Source organism: Physcomitrium patens, chromosome 18 (genome assembly GCF_059467195.1).
Source record: "Physcomitrium patens ecotype Gransden chromosome 18, ASM5946719v1, whole genome shotgun sequence".
Taxonomy (NCBI): Eukaryota; Viridiplantae; Streptophyta; class Bryopsida; order Funariales; family Funariaceae; genus Physcomitrium; species Physcomitrium patens.
The window spans coordinates 15,712,451-15,732,268 of record NC_143427.1 but is presented as its reverse complement, the minus strand read 5'-3'; the positions used below and the strand labels follow the sequence as shown (position 1 = coordinate 15,732,268).

At 31.1% G+C, this 19,818-nt stretch overlaps 2 protein-coding genes across 2 annotated transcripts; one reads left to right on the top strand and one right to left on the bottom strand.

Moving 5' to 3' along the window:
• Positions 1-414: 414 nt before the first annotated feature.
• Positions 415-1,495, top strand: LOC112295547 (uncharacterized). Its single transcript, XM_024547304.3, has 2 exons — positions 415-1,019; positions 1,189-1,495. The coding sequence occupies exon 1, from the start codon at positions 499-501 to the stop codon at positions 997-999; it is 501 nt and encodes a 166-aa protein (XP_024403072.1). The 5' UTR covers positions 415-498; the 3' UTR covers positions 1,000-1,019; positions 1,189-1,495.
• A 10,131-nt stretch (positions 1,496-11,626) lies between these two features.
• On the bottom strand, positions 11,627-16,996 carry LOC112295258 (uncharacterized). Its single transcript, XM_024546564.3, has 3 exons — positions 16,479-16,996; positions 14,944-15,490; positions 11,627-14,811 (listed from the first exon to the last, which is right to left on the bottom strand). The coding sequence occupies exons 1-3, from the start codon at positions 16,497-16,499 to the stop codon at positions 13,859-13,861; spliced, it is 1,521 nt and encodes a 506-aa protein (XP_024402332.1). The 5' UTR covers positions 16,500-16,996; the 3' UTR covers positions 11,627-13,858.
• Positions 16,997-19,818: the final 2,822 nt, after the last annotated feature.

Sequence of the window (19,818 nt, the reverse complement as noted above, 5' to 3'; positions counted from 1 at the left end):
GCTATTACGGGTGAAAACTGCAGGATGACTTGGCTGACTGTTACGGCAGCTGACTGAAGAGCCAGCGAACGCCGACTTTGAGTAAACAGTGAGTCCGGAAACGGGTTGCAAGAATGCATGGAACCAGCCTTAGTTCCCTGAAGAGCCGAACTTGACTCGGCAGTTTTGCGCATCGAACTCGACTGAATTCACTCACAAACTGCCGGGGATCCTCTTTTTTTGGCACGTGCATCACTCGTCCGGTGTATGAATGGAAATTCCAGGAGATGCCGGGTTCAGGATTAGTAGACAACATGAATGATGCTGTGATGGCCCAATAAAAGTGCGTGCGTGGAGACGCAGAATGGGATCTGCATGTAAGGGGACTAATACTTAAGCTCGCCAGCTTCCTTGAGTGATTCGAGCATTCCAACTCCACGAGGACAGAGGCTTTCTCCAGCCACTGATCTTCGCCCCTCATCGCCGTTGCTGTTCTCACAGCATTGAACATCTGACACCATGACCAAAACGGATTTGTTTATCGCCGTTCTTCTGATGGTATCAACGCTGCACTTGGCTGAAGCAACACGGTCCTTGGGGATCTTAACTCGTGTTACAAAGAACACGGCAACAGATGTAGAAAGCTGCTCTCTGAATCTAATTGTCCGCAACCTAGCTCAGGGAAGCATGGACTTCCGGCTGTTAAACCAGGATCAGATTCGTTCTGGACAAGGGGCTGTTGCACATGCACACACAGGGCAGGAAATCGCCATGGGTCCTATAGATGTGAGTACTAGGTCGCCGAGGGTGGTCCTGGCGGTGACAGTGAAGACAGATACGATGCGGCGTCCGATGCGGAAGTTGTTGGAGATCGACTTATTGAATCACTTCAAGCACGGGAACCTGAAGAGCTTGAAGCAGCTGGTGCTCACAGCGGTGGAAAGCTGGAGATTGAAGTCTGGCAAGTATCTAGTTATCCAAAATGGAAATGGGAAGGTGCTGCTTTCGTTCAAAATCTAGGACAGGAACTCAACGTTGAGGTATGATTCTTTCATTGGCCCCTCTTCCTGCTTAGAATGTTTAGGATTCGGTAATGTAGTAGCACTGATTGGGTAGCGAACATTGGTCTGTTTCAAATCTCCCTGTCGGTGACATGCTTCGGCACAACCATGCAGAACCAATCACACATCCGTCTGCCTTGTGCTGCAGAATCTCTCCCGCTGTTTAGCTCAGCTTCTGCGATCGGTTTGATACAAACACGGAATTGCGCCGGCAATCGGGTGACTCACGCACTCTGCATTGTTGAAAAATTGAACTAGTCAACTTTTCCCTTAAAAGCTGTCTCAGCGGACGACGACTAACGACGCCGCATGCTTGCTCCGAAGTCAAGCTACTTAGCTTCTAGATCATCGACAAACTACCACATTTCTTCACAAGTGATCTGTATATTAGAATCTATACCTCACCTGTATTGCAAATTGACAACATGAGCATTCATTAATGCCGATTTCTACCACATTCTGAGTACTTTTCCGGATTGTAAATGTACTCAACCAAGTGTATCTGGTTCCCATGAAGAGATTTCTTTATTTTTTTTTCTTTTGTTTCATTGATCACCACCTTTCTGTGAGTTTCTCTTTGAATTCGATATGAAATGAATTTTCGACTCACATTACTATTTTATTATATTACATTAAGCTTTGTGCTGCGTCTGCACATCTGTACACGTCTGCACGATTATTCTTTTAATACATTTTGAACTTAAATACTGTAGGTGTGTGTTTTGAATAACAAGCTTTGTTTAATGGCGTAGCATAAATTGCAGATGACATGTTTTCTTTTCCTAGAGATATGAAAGTAACAGTGGTTGCCATTTTTTCTTTCTTAAATATCTTGGTTGTATGGAAATGATTTGTAAGAGATGGTCAATATAATGATTCTACTCTAACCAAAGGACATTTAGAACAATCGGTTATGTAGAACACTGAACAATGAAAATAACGTATAATATTTGGCTCCTGAGTGTTACTTTAATCAATTAATATTATTTAATTAATAATGTTTTTTTTGAAAATAACATTTAACTTTGAATAATTTCAATAAATACAAGATAAGTCTATTTCCCAAGCATTAATTTAATATGTGATATAATTTTTTTTATTGCTAGAGTATGCTAAAATTAAAAAATAATTAAATAAAAATATTAAGATATAGTAAACCGATACATTGAATAATTTTGGAGAGTTCAAAAAAAAGAATAAATTGCTATATTTTAAGATACTATTTTCAACTCTAATCATGATACTAGTTTCTTTTTAAAGAATAAGTTTTTATAACATTATGTAAGTAGAACTTTGCAAATAATCTGCTCACATACTGCTTTAATGATAGCAAATTGAAAAAGTGCAAAACTAATTTTACTTATTTTGTAGGTCTGCAAATATTTTATTTTATTTTATTTCACTCTTTTATAAAAAAAAGTAACAAAAATAATAGCAATTCTTATAATGATTTGATTTATATCATCAAAATAATCATTTATATTTGTATATATTATATTTATTTATTTATTTATTTATTTAGGATGTATCTAGCATATACACACATATTAAATGTATATATATGTTATATTTATGTATTAGTTGAATCAATGTTGTTACCAAAAATTGAATCTTGAATATGTTGTAAGCTAATTGATTATTTATTGTTGATAAAAATCATTTAATGGACTAAATAATATTATTTTAAACTAAACTTGTCTATGAGTGGATTATATAAACTATTGTTGGCTTCTTAAGTAGTTTTATCTCTCCTCTCCCTCTTCTTTAGTAAGCTTCTCTAATATTAATCATATACAAGTGGATAGATAGATCAACATTTTGTGCAATGAAGTTGGAGATGAAGAGGTTGTTTATAGAATGAGCAATAATGAACTGGAATTGATTTGGCCTTTTTTAGTCTTTGAAATTCAATTTTTTTTTATCTTCTTTGCATTTGTGTTGACTCTTAACTTCTTAAGAAGTTAGCAAGTTCATGGAAAATGCAAATAATTGATTCAATACTATGAGCATCTAATAGACATTCTATAAATGTTTGGTTTTGTATGAATTGAAGACTTATGATCCCTTTGTCATCTGTTTCGACCTTGAATCCTTAAACTTGGCCATGTTTTCTTTGTTTCAATATCCACCTTGAAATGTAAATAGATGTAATAAGATATCTTCTATCTCATATCTTTATATGTATCTAATACATTCTTGCTCCTCCCAACATCATCAACAATCACTGTCAAACCTATGCTTAATGAACAAAAACTAAGAAGACAAAGTACTTCCAATATTGTACTATAAAATCTCTATAGAAAATCATCCACTTAATAATTACATATGATTATATACTACTATGTCTATTCTAAAAAAAAAAAATTGAATTATATAAAATATTTTGTGGCCAATGGCACAAGTTCTATTAAGACTCTATATACTCTAATTTTGCTTTATTTTTGATATTTTTGATGAAAACACTTTTGAAAAAAACAATAAGATATGCAACCAATTAGAGAAGATTTTTGTCTCTTCTTGTTTATTTGTCAAAGACATGAACTAAAAGATGATGCATAAACTAATGAAATCCGTATCAAAGAAAGAGTGACAAAATAGAAATAAAGAAGTACATATATTTAAAAAAAACTGGAATAGCTTATTGCCAAAAGACAAGAAAACTTGAGACTCTTCAAACTAGACTAGAAGCACGAAAGGAGTTAACAAGAGTAAAGAGGGCTTTATTCTTGTCTCTATATATACTATCTAATTAGGAGCTACATGGCAATGTTCTATAGGACATGCAATATGTGTTGACTTTGTAGGATACATGCCTTGACTTATAAGGCAAGTTTTTTTACAAGTGGGCTACATAGTTAGCTTGGTCTTCAAGCTAACAATATGTGGCACATAGCCAACTTGTTGACCTCTTTTCTAATCCAAAAAGTCAATTATAGACACCTATAAAGTCAAAGTAATATGTATGAAGCTTTTATAGAAGATATTATAGAATCAACTTATTTTTACCTACTTCTATTTACTTCTATTTATTTATACATGTAATTATTGGCTTACACGTATATATCCATGATATTACTCCCCTCTTTTAGGAACAAATTCTATAAAGAGAAGTCATCATATATTGAGAAAATTCATGATGCGATGAATTATATTTGCCACATATTTAGATCTTTGTTCTCTTTGAAGATGGTTGATAGGGCCTCTCAACCATCAATAGTGTTCCATATCAGAGCGAGAAGATCATCCTATTATTTAATCATTGTTGAGGCCTTCATAACTTCTTTCAAATAAAACATTTGAAACACCGTCACGAGTTGTATCTACTTCTAATAAAATTATCAAACATCGAGAGTCTCTTCTAAGATTATGATACCAAATGTATTATATTTCACCATCTATTTGAAGAAAAACATGTTATTCTTGAGGATCTTCATCTCGATTGAGTCATCTTAAAGATTGTCACAATTGCAATGTCTCATCTTGCGGGTCAGTAAATGAAGGCTTTTCAGTCAAATCCATTGGTTGTTGGTTTTACATCTTTTTAGCATCACAACTACAAAAAAGCTACAAACAAGGATTGAAAGTAGAATGTTATCTTGCCTAGATCTTATTTCTTTAAAAGAGAAGGTCTTTATCTTGATTTTGATGGATGTTATCGATGAAAAGCCTCCACCGTCTTTGTTGCATTTACAAGATACTTTATTGGCTTCCATGTGCATTCACTAATATTATATCCGTGCCAATAGATAAGATATTCTAATTTATTTTGGCATCGCCTTCAATTTAAGACTTCTTCCACTTTGAACTCTTCATTATTGTCTACTTCTATAAGAGGAGGTGGATCTTGTCTTCTTCTTGATATGTCCATTGTCTTGTATGGTTTAAGAAGAAACATGTGGAATACTGGATGGATTTTCATTGATTTTGGTAGGTAAAAATGATATGCAATTGGATTGATTTGTGTAGAAATAGGAAATAATTTAAGCCTAGGATAGTCTAACTTGTCACAATGACAAGTCGTCTTGATATTACGACAAAGTAATCATACCTTATTACCTACGTGAAGTAGTAGTTATTCTTTTTGATAGACATCCACATTGATCTTTTATTGTTCTTGAGCTTTTTTTAACTGTGCCTTCATTGTTGCATGTAGCTCTGAAAAATGATTTACCAAATCTTCTGCTATAGGATTATCAGTTTTTGAAAAGTCAAAAGTATCAAGTCATGGATAATAACCATAATTGGCAAAGAAAGGTGTTTGTTTTATAGAAGAATATATCATATTATTATAAGCAAACTCTACCAATGATAAAAAAGTTGTCCAATCATGTTGTTGGTAGTTGATGGTATATCTTAAATACTACTTCAAAACTTGATTAATATGCTCCATTTGTCCATCAACTTGAGGATGGAATGCCAAAGATAGTTTAAATAATATTTTTAGAATCTTGAAAAGAGTCTACCAAAATCTTGATACAAACTGAATTCTCCTATCTAATATAATATATCCTTGAATAATCCATGATAGGAATAGATGTTGTCAAGAAAGAGCTTAGTTGTTTCTTCACCTATGATACATTTTGTACATGGTACAAAATATTTCATCTTGATAAAACGATCTACTATCATGAATATAGAGTTATAAGAACTTGAGATTGAAAGATCCATGATAAAATCTATAGAAACAGAAGACCATGGTTATTCTAGAATAGGTAATGGTTGAAGAAGTCCATAAGGTCGATGACAAGGAATTTCTGATCTTGAACAAATGTTGCATGATTGAACAAATTCTTTCATACCCTTTCACTTTTGTGGCCACCAAAAATTTCTAGATATAAGCTCCAAAGTCTTGTTATATCCAAAATGTCATGTTATTGGAAAGTTGTGACGTGCTTGAAGAACACATAATCGTGCTTATCTTTTTAGAACATATAATCAATCTTCAAAATAGAGTAGGTTATTTTTGAATCCAAACTTAAAAATATCTTAGAACTTAGAAGAAGGATTCTTGATATTAAAAATAAGAATATCAAAAGACATACTTGATTGAATTTGTTTTATAAGCGTCGAATCAACAGTCAATGTTGATTTCATTAGTCAAAGATGAAAAATACTCTAGCTTCAAGCAAATTATTCTTTTTTAATTAAAAAATATATCTTCTTATTTTGGTATAAGATAAGAACGTCTAGAAAGGACGTATAATAAACCTTGTTGTTTTTCAGGTCGATATGTGAATTTAAAATCAAATCTTGATAAAGACATGCTTCAATGGACTTGGTGATTATTTTAATATATGTGCTGATATGAAGTACTCGAAATTCTTAATAATCCATATATATAGTGGCTGAATTAGAATTACCTTCTAGATGATGATGCCATTCTTGAAATAAATCCATAAGTGTAAGAAGCTCTTTGTCATGAATTTCATAGTTAATCTCGGCTACTAAAATTTTTTTGAAATAAAAAGCTATTAAGTGAAGATTATCATCTATTCCCATTTGTGATAATACAACACCTAAAGCATAGTCTGATGCATCTATTTCCATAAAAAAATACCTCAAAAAAGTCAACACGATACAAGATTGGTATAGAAATAAAGGCCAACTTCAAAGTTTCAAAAGATGCTTTAACTTCTTTGCTCTATTCAAGTTTATCTTTGCAAGTCAAATGTATAAGTGAGGCTGCAATTCGAGAGAAGCCTTTGATGAAGATCTGATAATAGTTAGCAAAGCCTAAAAAGCATTGAACATCTCTTATGATTTTTGGAATTTTTCAATCCATAATAGTTTGAACTTTCTTAGGATCCATCACAAGTCTATCATTTGAAATGATATATCCTAAAAAGTTGACTTGAGTAGTGTAGAATACACACTTTTTTATTTAAGCATAGAATCTCTAAACTCTTAATTTTTATAATACATGACAAATATGAAGTTTATATTCATCTGTATTCTTAGAATAGATCAAGATGTCATCCAAATAATAGATAATAAAATCGTCCAAAAACTCTCAAAAAACATCATTCATTAAATGTTAAAAAGTTGTAGATGTATTTGTAAGTCCAAAAGGCATAATATTATATTCAAAATATCCATACCTAATTCAAAACACAGTCTCCCATTCATCTCCTTCTTTAATACATATTAGATTGTATATTCCTTGTAGAACAATTTTTGTATAGATCTTAACTTGATTCAGTTGATCGAGAAGTCCGGATATCAAAGGTAGAAGGAACATATTCTTGATGGTGATCTTCTTGAGTCCTCGATAATCAACACACATCTACAATGATCTATCTTTCTTCTTCATAAATAAAATTGGAGCTCTTGTTGACGATTTGGAATGGTATATAAATTTCTTGGCCAAATTCTCTTTAATATATTCCTTGAGTTTACCCAATTTATTTTGTGATAAACTATAGATTAGTCAAAATGGCGGTTGTGCTCCTTGTTGAAGGTCAATTGAGCAATCATATGGACGATGTTCTGAAAGAATATTCATATTCTTCTTCTCAATACATCTTCAAACTCTTAATATTGGCTTAGAATGCCACTTGAAGTCTTTGCATCATTAAAAATATGTATGGTGTAAATGACACAAGATGATCATTCTTTTACAATATGCAAAAAAACTCTCATACCTACAAACACAAGTTTTATTGTGCTACACTTATGACTTTTTATTGGATTAATTTCACTCTTATTTATACTTTTAGAAAAATCAAGAGTACGAGAAATCCAATTTATGTAAGGATTATACTTTTTTAACCACGATAAATCTAAAATGATTGAATTATTTGGAAAACTAATTATATTAAAAATTACACAACTATTATGACCATTTATTGCTAAATCTATAGGAAGTGTTTCATGAGTAATATCTCCAGAAGACAATGGACAACCATCTATGACTTCTACATGAACAGATTTAGTTTTTTGTACTAACAGTATTTTATGACTTTTATCAAATTCTACGTATAAGAAACAAGCTGAGGTTCCTGAATCTATCAAGGCAAAGACTTAATAATTATTAGGTCCTAAATGCACATCTATTATGAATCAAGAAGAGGGTTCTCAAAAGAAGATAGGACCTTTATTAGAAATTGTATAAGATTCCAACTTCATGGTCCCTATTGTAGTTGGACAAATTCGTTTTTTGACACATTGTCTTCTTTGATAGTTGTGCTTCTCATTTTGTAGTTTCGTCACTTCTTTCGACAATATTGAGTAGTAAGTTTAGATCTTCCACAATATAAGTATAATCTTTGTTGATGACGACAAGTCTTTTCTTGCTCGATAAGATATTTAAAATATACTGCATCAATTTGCATACCCTCTACTTTTGAATGTATGTCTAGAAGAAATGTTGGTATTGCCATTGAATTGTAGTAATGTTGAGGTGTACTTGCGTGACTCTCAGATCAAAATTCAAAAAGTCAATTATCATACTTCACAGCAAAGTCAATTGCTTGACTCAATGTTTGAAGATCAGGTAAGTTGAGCATCAATTTCTTTACTTCATACTGTAATCCATAGAAAAATTGGCTAATAAGTGCAACATTATTTTACTTGATATCAGTTACAAATTATTGAAATTGAGAAGCATACAATATTACAAATTCATTACTTTGTTGCAAAATATAGATCTTGTAGGTTGCAACATGAGTTGTATCATGTTCTCTATACATGGATTGAAATTTTGCCAAAAATGCCTCCAAATTATCTACTATTGGATCTCGTTGTTCAAGAAAAGACAAAAACCACAATAATGTTGTACTTGAAAGAAGTGTATCAATGAATCTAACTTATCATCCTGGAATTGGATAGCTTTGAGGTTGAAGTTCAATTACTACTTCTACTTGATTGATAAATCTTTAAAATTTGGATCTTGTACCATCAAACTTCTTAGACAAGGCAACTGTTGGTTCTCTAACACTTAAAAGATGTTTCACCGTAGGTGGAGGGATATGATTTGGTGTAGATATTGAAGCAATTCTAATCATCTCTATATCTTTAATTCCTGCCATTCTTATTGATTCTTGTAGTAGTAAACTAAGTTGATGCATTGCAAGTAATAATTTCCTCAATTGCTCTAGCATTTGTGCCATTCCACTCTTCATTTCAATAAGCTCTGCCATAATAATATTTAGAAAATATCTAATACTACTTAAGAGAAGTAAAAGAAAGGACTTGAAGACAAAGAAAATACTAAGAATAATATCAATTTAGAAGAGGATAATCCACAATTTCTAATATGCTTATGTCTTATCATGAAAAAGGGATAATCCACTCTTAATCAAGATAAGACAAAGCTCTAATATTATAAATATACTCTTCTCAATCTTTCAAGGACATGAATTAAAAGATGATGCATAAACAAATGAAATCCATATCAAAAAAAAGGCAAGATGGCTTATTTCCAAAAGACAAGATAACTTGAGACTCTTGAAACTAGACTAGAAGCAAGAAAAGAGTTGATAAGAGTAAAGAAGACTTCACTCTTGTCTCTATATATACTATCTAATTAGAGGCTATGTGGCAATGTTCTACAGGACCTTCAATATGTTTTGACTTTGTAGGATAGAAGCCTTGACTTACAAGGTAAGTTTTTTTTATGTGTGGGCTACATAATTAGCTTGGTCTTCAAGCTAACAACATGTATGGCACATGGCAAACTTATTGACCACTTTTTTAATTCAAAAAGTCAATTATAAATACCTATAAAGTCAAAGAAATATTTATGAAACTTCTAAGAAGCTTCTATAAAAGATATTATAGAATTAACTTACTTTTACCTACTTCTACTTAATTCTATCTATTTATTCAAGTAATTATTAGCTTTTAGGTATATGTCCATGATATTATCTCGTTGGTTTGTTCGACTTTTAAGTTGTTATATATATATATATATATATATATATATATATATCTATATATTTCAAATAATTATATAAGTATTTTGTATGGTATTATAAATTCTTGAAATTCTTGTGGAATTTGATTTGAGATTACATTCATTTCATATATGATTTATATGCATAAAAAAATAAATTTAGTAGTGTTTTCTTGAAAATTAAGTTAAATATTAAAAAATTACTTAAATATTTTATGATATTAATTATATTTTTAAAATAAAAATATGAGCTATAAAAAAAAATCTGATATTTAATGTTATGAATTTTTTTTATTGAATGATTCTGATATAAAATATATTATTAATTAGAAATTTATATACTATATTTTTAAAAAATTATAAAATTCGTATATAATAAAAAAATAAATTAATTTATCTTCTTACTTATAAATAAAAAAGCAATAAAATATCTTAAAGAATTTTTCTTTAAAGTTGTAAAAAATAGTATATTATGTCAAAATACCATAATTCCAAAGAAAAGAAGATGGTTGCAAAATAAATAAATAAATCAATAAATAAATAAAATTAAAAGAAATAATTGATGTTTTTAAAATTAGTTTTTTATCCACTAAGGCATTGATAAACGCAAGAAAATTCAAAACTTATTGACTGTCTTCTAAAGAAATCTAGTTTGTATGAAAGTCAAATTTAGTATACATAAGATTTCTAAATGTTTATAATTTTATAAAATTAGCCTTCAAATGGTACACTTTATCAATAATCTAGATTATGCCTATTTTAAAATATTGTATCTTTGAAATAATATATATACTCATCTCTATCACTTCTCATATATTAGTTAAATTATATATTGATTTAATATTTAATGAACTAATTATTTTCTTTTAAAGGAGTTTTAAACATGCTAAAAGGAATTTTAAACTTGTTCAATAAAAATAAAAATAAACGTTAGAATAAAGCTCTACCTCCATTTAGTTGATATTTTATTCTTTCTTTAAAAATATTATACTAAAATCCATTGTATTCTAAAGATCAAATAATATATTTTTTTTGGTTCGAAAATCAATTTATACCTCATTATCCAATGTTATAACATTCCATTGTGTGTAGTAGTGAAGTCTAATACTTATACCATTGGCCATAATAAAATATATAATAAAGTATTATTATTTTTGTATAGATTTTAAATATTAGAAGATTGTAGATAAATTCCTTCTATAGACTATCATCTAGAAGGTGAAAATATTAAAGAGATTATATACAATGGATTAGAAATTGATTTGTGCACCAAAGTTCTTCCAACGAATGCTTTATAGATAAACATTTATATTTGCAAGGTACACATGCTTTATTTCTTTTCTTTTCTCTTCTTCTAGCAAGCTTTTTCATTGGCAATATCTCTCTCATCATCCTATCTTTTATAATTTCATTCATCATTGTTTTACTTTCAATTTATACATGTTAAAAGTTTGAGACTTTACTTAGTCTTAAGTAATTTCAATTTTTTCAATTAAGAGAACTTTTGAATTATCTTAGATGAATACTTGGTAATATTCTAAGTCCCCCCATTAGGCATGTAGTTTCCATAAATAAAATAGGTTAAGAACAAATCCCCAAAAATCCAACTTTTGCAATATCATCTCAAAAACTAATATGATCAAAACTTCAATATCTACTAATCTATGAACTTTTAGAATTAGTAGACTACATATTTGGAATTAGCAATCTCAAAATAAAGAAGATAATAAATTCAAAACTTACAAAATATTTTGTAAAAAGAATTCTAAATTCTAAAGCCATAATTAAAACTATTATATCTACTAAATTACAAACTTGTAGAAGTTAAATAATATTCAATACTTTGAAATATCCAACATCTTTAATGCAATTAGAAGTTCTAATCTACTTCAAACCTTCTCCAAAAGCTCATATTTCTACATGGTCAACTTCTTCAAAAATATAAAGTTTTTAGTCCCTTTTTATAAGTTCTTTGACTTTGAGTACTTGGAGAAACATAAATTTCTAATAAAAAATTAAATTCCTTGACCCAATAGAAAACTCTTCTAAAGTCTCACATTTCTACAAACTAAGCTTCTTCGAATATGTGAAGTTTTTGAACATGTTCTTACAATTCTTTTAACTTTTTGTACTTCTAGAGCCATAATTCTTTCAATGTAATTGGAATTTAAAATCTAGTTGGAATCTCATCTAAAGCCTTACATTCTCATGTGCTAAGCTTCTTCACAAATGTCAATTTTTTAAATCCTTGTAATTTCTTTTGATATTCTACAATATTAGAAATACAATCCTCTCAAAGCAATTAGATTGTTCATTGTACTTGAAAACTCATCTAAAGCCTCACATTTCCACATGCTTAGCTTCTTCAAATATATCAAGCTTTCAAACCTTTCTTGAAAGTTGTTCAATGTTCTACACATTTCAAAGCCTCACATTTCTTCATGTGCAATTTCTTCAAATATGTCAAGCTTTCAAAGCCTTTCATCAACTTCTTCAATTTTTCATAGTAGTCAAATTTAATTTTTTCAATACAACCAAATTTTCCAATCTCCTTAGATACTTTCCAAAGCCCAACATTTCTTCATATATAGGTTCTTCAAACATGTCAAGTGTCCTCACCCTTTTGACATCTTCAATTTCCTATATTGTAAGAATTTCAATTATCCAATACTTTCAAATTTTTCATTCCATTAAAAGATTCTTCCAAAGCCTTTCATTTCCACATGCATGGATTCTTCAAACTAGTTTGATTTCAAAACTCATCTTGGAAGTTTGTTAAGTTTTTACACTTAAGATACTCAATTCTTCCAGTATAACTAGATTTCTCAATGATATCAACCTTGAGCACTTATTTATATCAAAAATCCTAAAAACTATGAAAGAGTCTAATCCATTTGATAATGATGTCAAGCTTAAGCACCCAATTATTTCACAAGAAGTCAAAGATGTACAATTGCCCAATATATTTTGCAATAATATCAAATTTGAGTACTTACTTGAATTAAGGATAGTAAAAAATTTGAAATTGTCAACATTATTTACTTAAGCAATTGCTAGTATCAAATTTACTCAAATATTTAAAAATATTCAATATAATTAGCAAAATTATTAAGATTATACTCTCTTTTTTTTATAAGGTTATCAACCATGTAAATTTGCCCAATTCATTTGACAACAATGTCAAGGTTGAACTCCACTCCACATTAAAGACAGTCAAAGGTGTAAAATTATCTAATTTATTTAGCAATGATGTCAAGCTTAAGCAACTACTTTATTGGCAATATTCTAAGATGTGAGATTGCCCAATTCATTTGGCAATAGTATCAAATTTGAACGACCATTTACATTAAAGATAGTTACAGATTTGAGATTGCCCAATTCATTTGGCAATGATATCAACCTTGAAAATCTTCTTAAATCTCACATGGTCGAAAATGAGAGATTGCCTAATTTATTTAGCACTGATGTCAAGCTTTAGTAACTAATTATATTCAAGGTAATCAAAGATATAAGTTTTACCAATCCATTTGGCAATAATAATAAGCTTCAACAACTTTTCATATTTAAGGTTGTCAAAAATGTGAGATTGAACAATTCATTTGGCAATGATGTCAATTGTAGGTAATTAACTATCATTAAGATAGTCAAAGATGTGAAATTGACTAGTTCATTTGGCAATGTTGTTGATCTTGAGTAACTATCTATTCTCAAGATAGTCAAAGATGTGAAATTGTCCATTTGTTTTAACAATAATCTAGAACTCAAGCATATCATCATATTTATGATGGTCAAAGAAGTGAAATTGACTAATTTATTTGACAATGATATTAAGCTTAATCACCAATTCATGTCCAAAGTAATCAAAGATGTAAAATTCTTAATTTATTTGACAATTATGTCATATTTGCACACACATTTTTCTTAATTAAAAACTGAAATGATTGAAGGAAAGTTTCTTAGTCCATTTCTCCAAATTCCATTTCATATGCTCAAAAGGTCTTGCCCTCACAAGTTGCTCAACATTAGAAGTAAAAAGTTTCACATCTCCAGGACTAGATGTATGAATACGAATTGTTAAATTCTTCACTAAAGGGCTCAACAACAACTCAATTATGGTAGTTGAAGCTGATGCATCAAATAAAATCATGTGAAGAATTAGGATATGCATTTTTGGCCAAACCTTCGTTAATTTAAGCTGATCGATGTTTTTTTCCATACTATGCCATAGACCAGGTCCAATATTAAGGACTTCTAATGCTTCACAACCGTGTAATTCACTAAATTTTGGCAAGGTCAACGGGAAACAATCCAATACTCTCATAAAGTTACCATCTTCACCAAGTACCATACAAGGAATGTCAAAATATATTTTCCTCAAGGTCCTTTTATTCGCTTGGACAAGATCTGCAAATGAATTAAAACTAGAAGCCCCGTACAACAGCTCATGTAAACCTTGAAGCGTGACATCCTTAAGCCATACTTGTTCACAACGCAACTGCACATGTGATCCCTCCGGCACCTCCAAATTAAAGGCAACATATTTAAGAAGACGTGCCCATATCTTGAGATTCTCTGGACATTGCATCTTAAGTTGCAACTTTTCCAACATAGGAAGATCCAAGGAAATGGATTTGGCTGGAGAAGATAGACCCAAGCATAGGACTTTCATCTTCTCAAATTTCAAGTCTCCTCCCTCAACACCAAATACTCCAAGCAGCGCCAATGTGTCTAGATTGGGCATGCAATGATTTATATCATTTAAAGCTGGAGGAACTACTTTCACGCAGCGTAATGTCAATCTTTTCATTGAGTTCATTACACCACATTGACTAGTATCAATGAACATGTTTCTCAGCTCTAATGTCGTCAGCAATGGGCCTGCAAGAAACTATCATTAGTACTACTGCTCCTGCGTTCTCTGACCTCGCGCGTCTGCGGTACATATTGCCAAGACTGCATCCGATTCAAACATTGGATGCGAAAATGAGTATGGATGAGAACGCCACTTACAGTTATTCGATAAAATCATAACAATGCTCGACCTGCGCATTATAGCCTGCTGCCCATAATCCACTATGCATAGTTGTTGAAGCGTAGAACCAATGCCTGGTAACCATTCCTTCAAAGAATATGGATCACAAATCCAAAAGTCCGTTCGTCTTTTTTCAACATCGGGCACATTTTTTGCTTGCAACTTCGGCTCAGCTTCAATACGTAGTTGCTCTATGCATTGCCTCTCGGACAGAATCATTAACACTTTATCCTTCACGTTTCGAAACTTTGAACCCGAGCGTGACCGGCCCTCGGATGAAGTCGCTTCTGCTTTATTCAACTTTGATGACGTTTGATTTTGCTGAAGTTCGACATTCGACCGCTGTTCGGCATTATTGTGATTATTTCGGGCGTTTTCATGATCTTTATCAGTCACATTTATACGGATTGATCGAACGCTGTAACATGCCTCCCGAAAACATTTGGATACTACCGAAGCAATTGCAAGATCCTTCGCGTCCTCGAGAAAGGTAACAATGTAACCCCATATCATTTGTGGAAGCACCTGCGAAAAGTCGAGGAATCCCATCACCACGCTTCGTTAAGGCGACACAAAAACATTCTCACGACTTCGACCCGGTTCAGAGGAATGGTAAGTATCTATTAATAATCCCACGAAATATTTAAGTTATGCCTGCGTTCGCGCATTCAGTACAGACGATGCAACTCATTACAACGAAAATTATATACAAATCACAAGAAAAACTTCACAATAAAATAAGATTGAGATGAGGTTACACATCCAATCTGAAAACCACAACCCATAGCCCGAAATCTACATTTAATGATAGTTCCTTAAAGGATCAACACCACCAACGGTCTATATTAGTAAATGCTGCTCTCGCTCTGCACTTACTTCATTTCTAAAATGATTATTAGAACGTTATAAGCATTGTATTCTAGCTCATTTCTAGATTCAAAAACTGATGTAACAGCAGTGACAGTTAGGTCTTTCGAATTCCAAGGAAAATCACCGCTCAGAAAGAGAGTTTTGAGAGGAAAGACACAAAGTCAGAGCCCCCGACGAAGTTCGCGCGTTCTTCCATAGGCGTTGTTTCTTTGAGAAGGTAGAGTCCCAGTTCCAAACGCTGCGACGAAGGAAAGGAACTCAACCTTCTTAAGGGAACAAATCCCTCTATCGTAACTAGACCAGGATCTTGCTTTCCAACGTGAGAGTGTGCTCAGTAAACTCAGTCCAACCACAAGTGGTAACGGTGGTGCCTCACTACTTTGGTGAGTTCTACCTATTTTGTTCGTACACACCCTGGCAAAGCTTAACCTCAATAGGCCAGCACCTGCACAACTATGCTGGAATCATACGTTAATGAAGTCAGAGTTTCGGAGTGTGTTGCAAAGTCTCGAGATGCGCAACAGAATCCCAAAGCGTTCGCAAGGACTCGCGGACTATGTAACCAACTCCGTAACCTACACTCGTTCAAGACCTCGTGTACATTTGGCGAGAAATAAGGAGGAAAATGGGCAAGGGGAATTACGGGGAGGTTCTCAGAATCCATAACAACGTGCCGTGAAAAACGCAGTCGCTCACTATCCGAAGTATGGGTGGCTCCAAGTCCCTGCACACAAATCGTCTAAACCACACTTACAGTGCACTCGAATCACTCCTTTCCTCTGCAGGCCCGAAAACTCGCCAGTTATAAGGAGGCAGTTTATCAATCCCGCGGCCGGTGTATCTTTCTCTTAGTTGCACTGTGAGCAGCAGAAGCATGACCACCGCGCGGTGGTTGTCACGACGTGAAAACCAGAACATGTACGAGTTCGCAGATTTGATTACGCGCTTCCAACTCCGTTCACAAATCGCCAAAAAGCAGCTACAACAAGTGGAAGTTTCCAGAAATCTGTGGACGAGAATGTTCGCATGAGCCAAGGTCGGTAAGAAAGAGCGAAGCGGCTAAAGCAAAGGAGTGCAAGAAAGAGGTAGTGAATGAAGGTGGGTGGAAGAAGGGGCAGGGGCGGGGCAAAGGACAAAAGCATAAACCAACGTCTGTCTGCTGTGGTGGCGTCTCTGTCCGCTTTCTTAAAATATCCCGCCGTCCTTATTCCTGCCCCCGCCTCCGATGGATGTGCGTGAGGTGACAGGCCTGTCACACGTGTGAGGCACGTTGCTCCACGTGGTTTGTCCGTGTACCGTGAACTGCAAGATTGGAGTGCACGATTCTTGTTCCTGAAGCAAAATTAGGGTGAATCAATTCTTGTTTACCCCATCCAACCATGAGAGTAACTAACCAAGTTTTATTATTATTATTATTATTATTATGTTATCTTAAAGAATTACTATTGTTGTAAATGTCTAAAGAATTCTACTTATTGGAAAAATAAGGGAATTGTTAGGTGGACACCTTCCTTTATCTGCATGGACACTTCCTACATACACGCTTGTGCAAAAAATAACTAGTTTTGATTTTTTAAATTATGAAATTTGTTTTGCTTATTATTTTAAAAAATAAAATTTGATGTATATTTACCCATCTGTATTCTACATTCCCAAACTATTTTAACATTCAATTCTTTTGTCATTGCAAACCTTTGTCAAATTGATTTTTTAGATAATAAAAATATATATATAAAAAACTATTTTATTATTGTTATTATTCATTGTTATCAAGTTAAAGATTAAATGTTCCATTTAAAATCAAAAATAGTTACTATTTGTAGAAGTGTATATGCAATACTAAGTTAAATTTATTAAAACACAATTAGTTTATATTTTGGTTTTATAAATATTTTAATTATTTTTTATTTTTAAAATTAGATACTTAATAGATATACATATTCTCTAATACTTCAAAGAATTTTTTATTTTAAAAATTAGAACATGTTTCAATTGTAAAATAAAAATCTAAAGATATAAGTATATATATATATATATATATATATATAGATATAATTTAAATGAATTTTTTGATATGTATTATTTCAAATAATAATCTAAATATAGATTATAAGATAATATAAAGTTTTATAAATGAAATAAATTTAAATATTTTTATATGATTGTCAAACTAGTCTTAGCCATTAATGCCAAAAATGCAAAAATGGATACTAGAATCCAAGAACTAGTTATAAGATTACAAACTCAAAACATTGTTACATTAGGAAATATTTTTGTAGTTACTATACTACTATCTTTGGTGCAACTTATCTCCACAATAACTAAAGTGTCAATAATTACATCAATTACTATACCAGTCACAATAATTGATTGAGCTTATGACTTTGAGGAACAAAATCATGTCACATTTTAAGAAGAAATGGAAAAAAGAGCTATTTAAGAAATTTTATATTTTTCAAAGGAATAAGGAAGTATTACAAGTCTTAAGTGCGATTAAACAACATCCAAACAAACTAATAATTATCTTTTACAATTAATTCAAAAAAATATTGAACAAACTAAAAATACTAGTGAATGTCTATGTATCAACAAACTCGTTCCATGAGGATTTATATACCTCACTTCAACAAGAATTCATTTATATGCAAGTCACCACATTACATAAAACAATAGACACAACTATACAAAGTTCAAGAAGACTAGGTGATATTGCATAGTCATAACATATTGCCACCAAGATTGGTACAACAATTGCCTATGTGTAACATATGCAATTATTGGCATCTACTATCCTACAAATATAATCCTCAAAGCCCAAATAATCACTTCATAGGAAGAACACTAAATAAAACAATGATATCATAGCCAAATGAAGTCCATTGTGATGCATTTCAACCAAATCAAAAGTTGTACACAAATGACAAATGTTGGAACTAAGGATCAATCTTATATTATTGTTAAAATTGTCCAATTTATAAACTATAATGGCCACCATCTCCAGTAAGGAGCCAAAATTATAGAGGCAGTATTATAATTTTTGAAATAGAGAATGCAAGTACAAACATTGTAACCATTTCTACAACAATAATCTAATTACAAAAAGACCATGATTTTAAAACAATGGAACATCATGAAGAACCGTGAAAATTATTTTTGCTACAATATTAATAGCAATTATATAATTTCAAAATGATAATAAAAAATAATTAAAAAATAACTCAATAGTAATAATAAACATTTTATGCTAATTATAAGAATCTTAAGTATTTTATATCAATTTATTATTTAAATTGATGCAAAATCTATTAAAATATGTATTTTTAATAATTTTTATTTAAAATCATAAAATTTTATAGGATTTTTTAAATTTTTTTTGTAATGCTCTATTTAAGTTTATTTTAAAATATATATTTTAATATATTTTATTTAAAAAGATTTGTAATAGATGCATGTATTATTTTAGTAAATATTAGTAATTAGAAATAAATAAAAACCTACTAGATAAATAATACATTCTTTTAGAATCTTCTAAGGAATTTTTGGATGTAGATGATATCTTTGGAGTTCTTTAAATATGCCACATTGCTATTTAAAATAGATTTATAAGTTACCTACTTTTAGGAAGCCAAGTTAAAAACAACTGAAAACTTGATGTTTGGATCATAAGATATTTTAATAGTAAGTATGTATAAATGCAAGAGAAAAACCATTATCAACTTCATAAATACCTTTCTTATATTGTAATCTTAATTCAAGGCTCTTTGCTTTGCTTTCTTTGTATTTAACAAAATATACTTTAGTTTTTTCTAACTTATATATATATATATATATATATGTATGTATATATCTCTCTCTTCTTTGCTTAATTACTTTATTTAAAAAAATACATGAGTATAGTTTTATTTTATAATCTTTTTCTTAATTTTTATCTTTAATAATATTTTAATTCATAAATTTTTAATACATACTACATTAAATTATAT

Excerpts from the sequence above, each read along its gene's own strand:
- LOC112295258 (XM_024546564.3), bottom strand. The coding sequence starts at position 16,499 with ATGGATTCTGAGAACCTCCCC. Across the intron at positions 15,491-16,478 it reads TGGATTCTGAGAACCTCCCC|GTGCTTCCACAAATGATATG; the intron begins GTAATTCCCCTT and ends GACTTTTCGCAG. Across the intron at positions 14,812-14,943 it reads TATGATTTTATCGAATAACT|GCCCATTGCTGACGACATTA; the intron begins GTAAGTGGCGTT and ends AGTTTCTTGCAG.
- LOC112295547 (XM_024547304.3), top strand. The coding sequence starts at position 499 with ATGACCAAAACGGATTTGTTTATCGCCGTTCTTCTGATGGTATCAACG.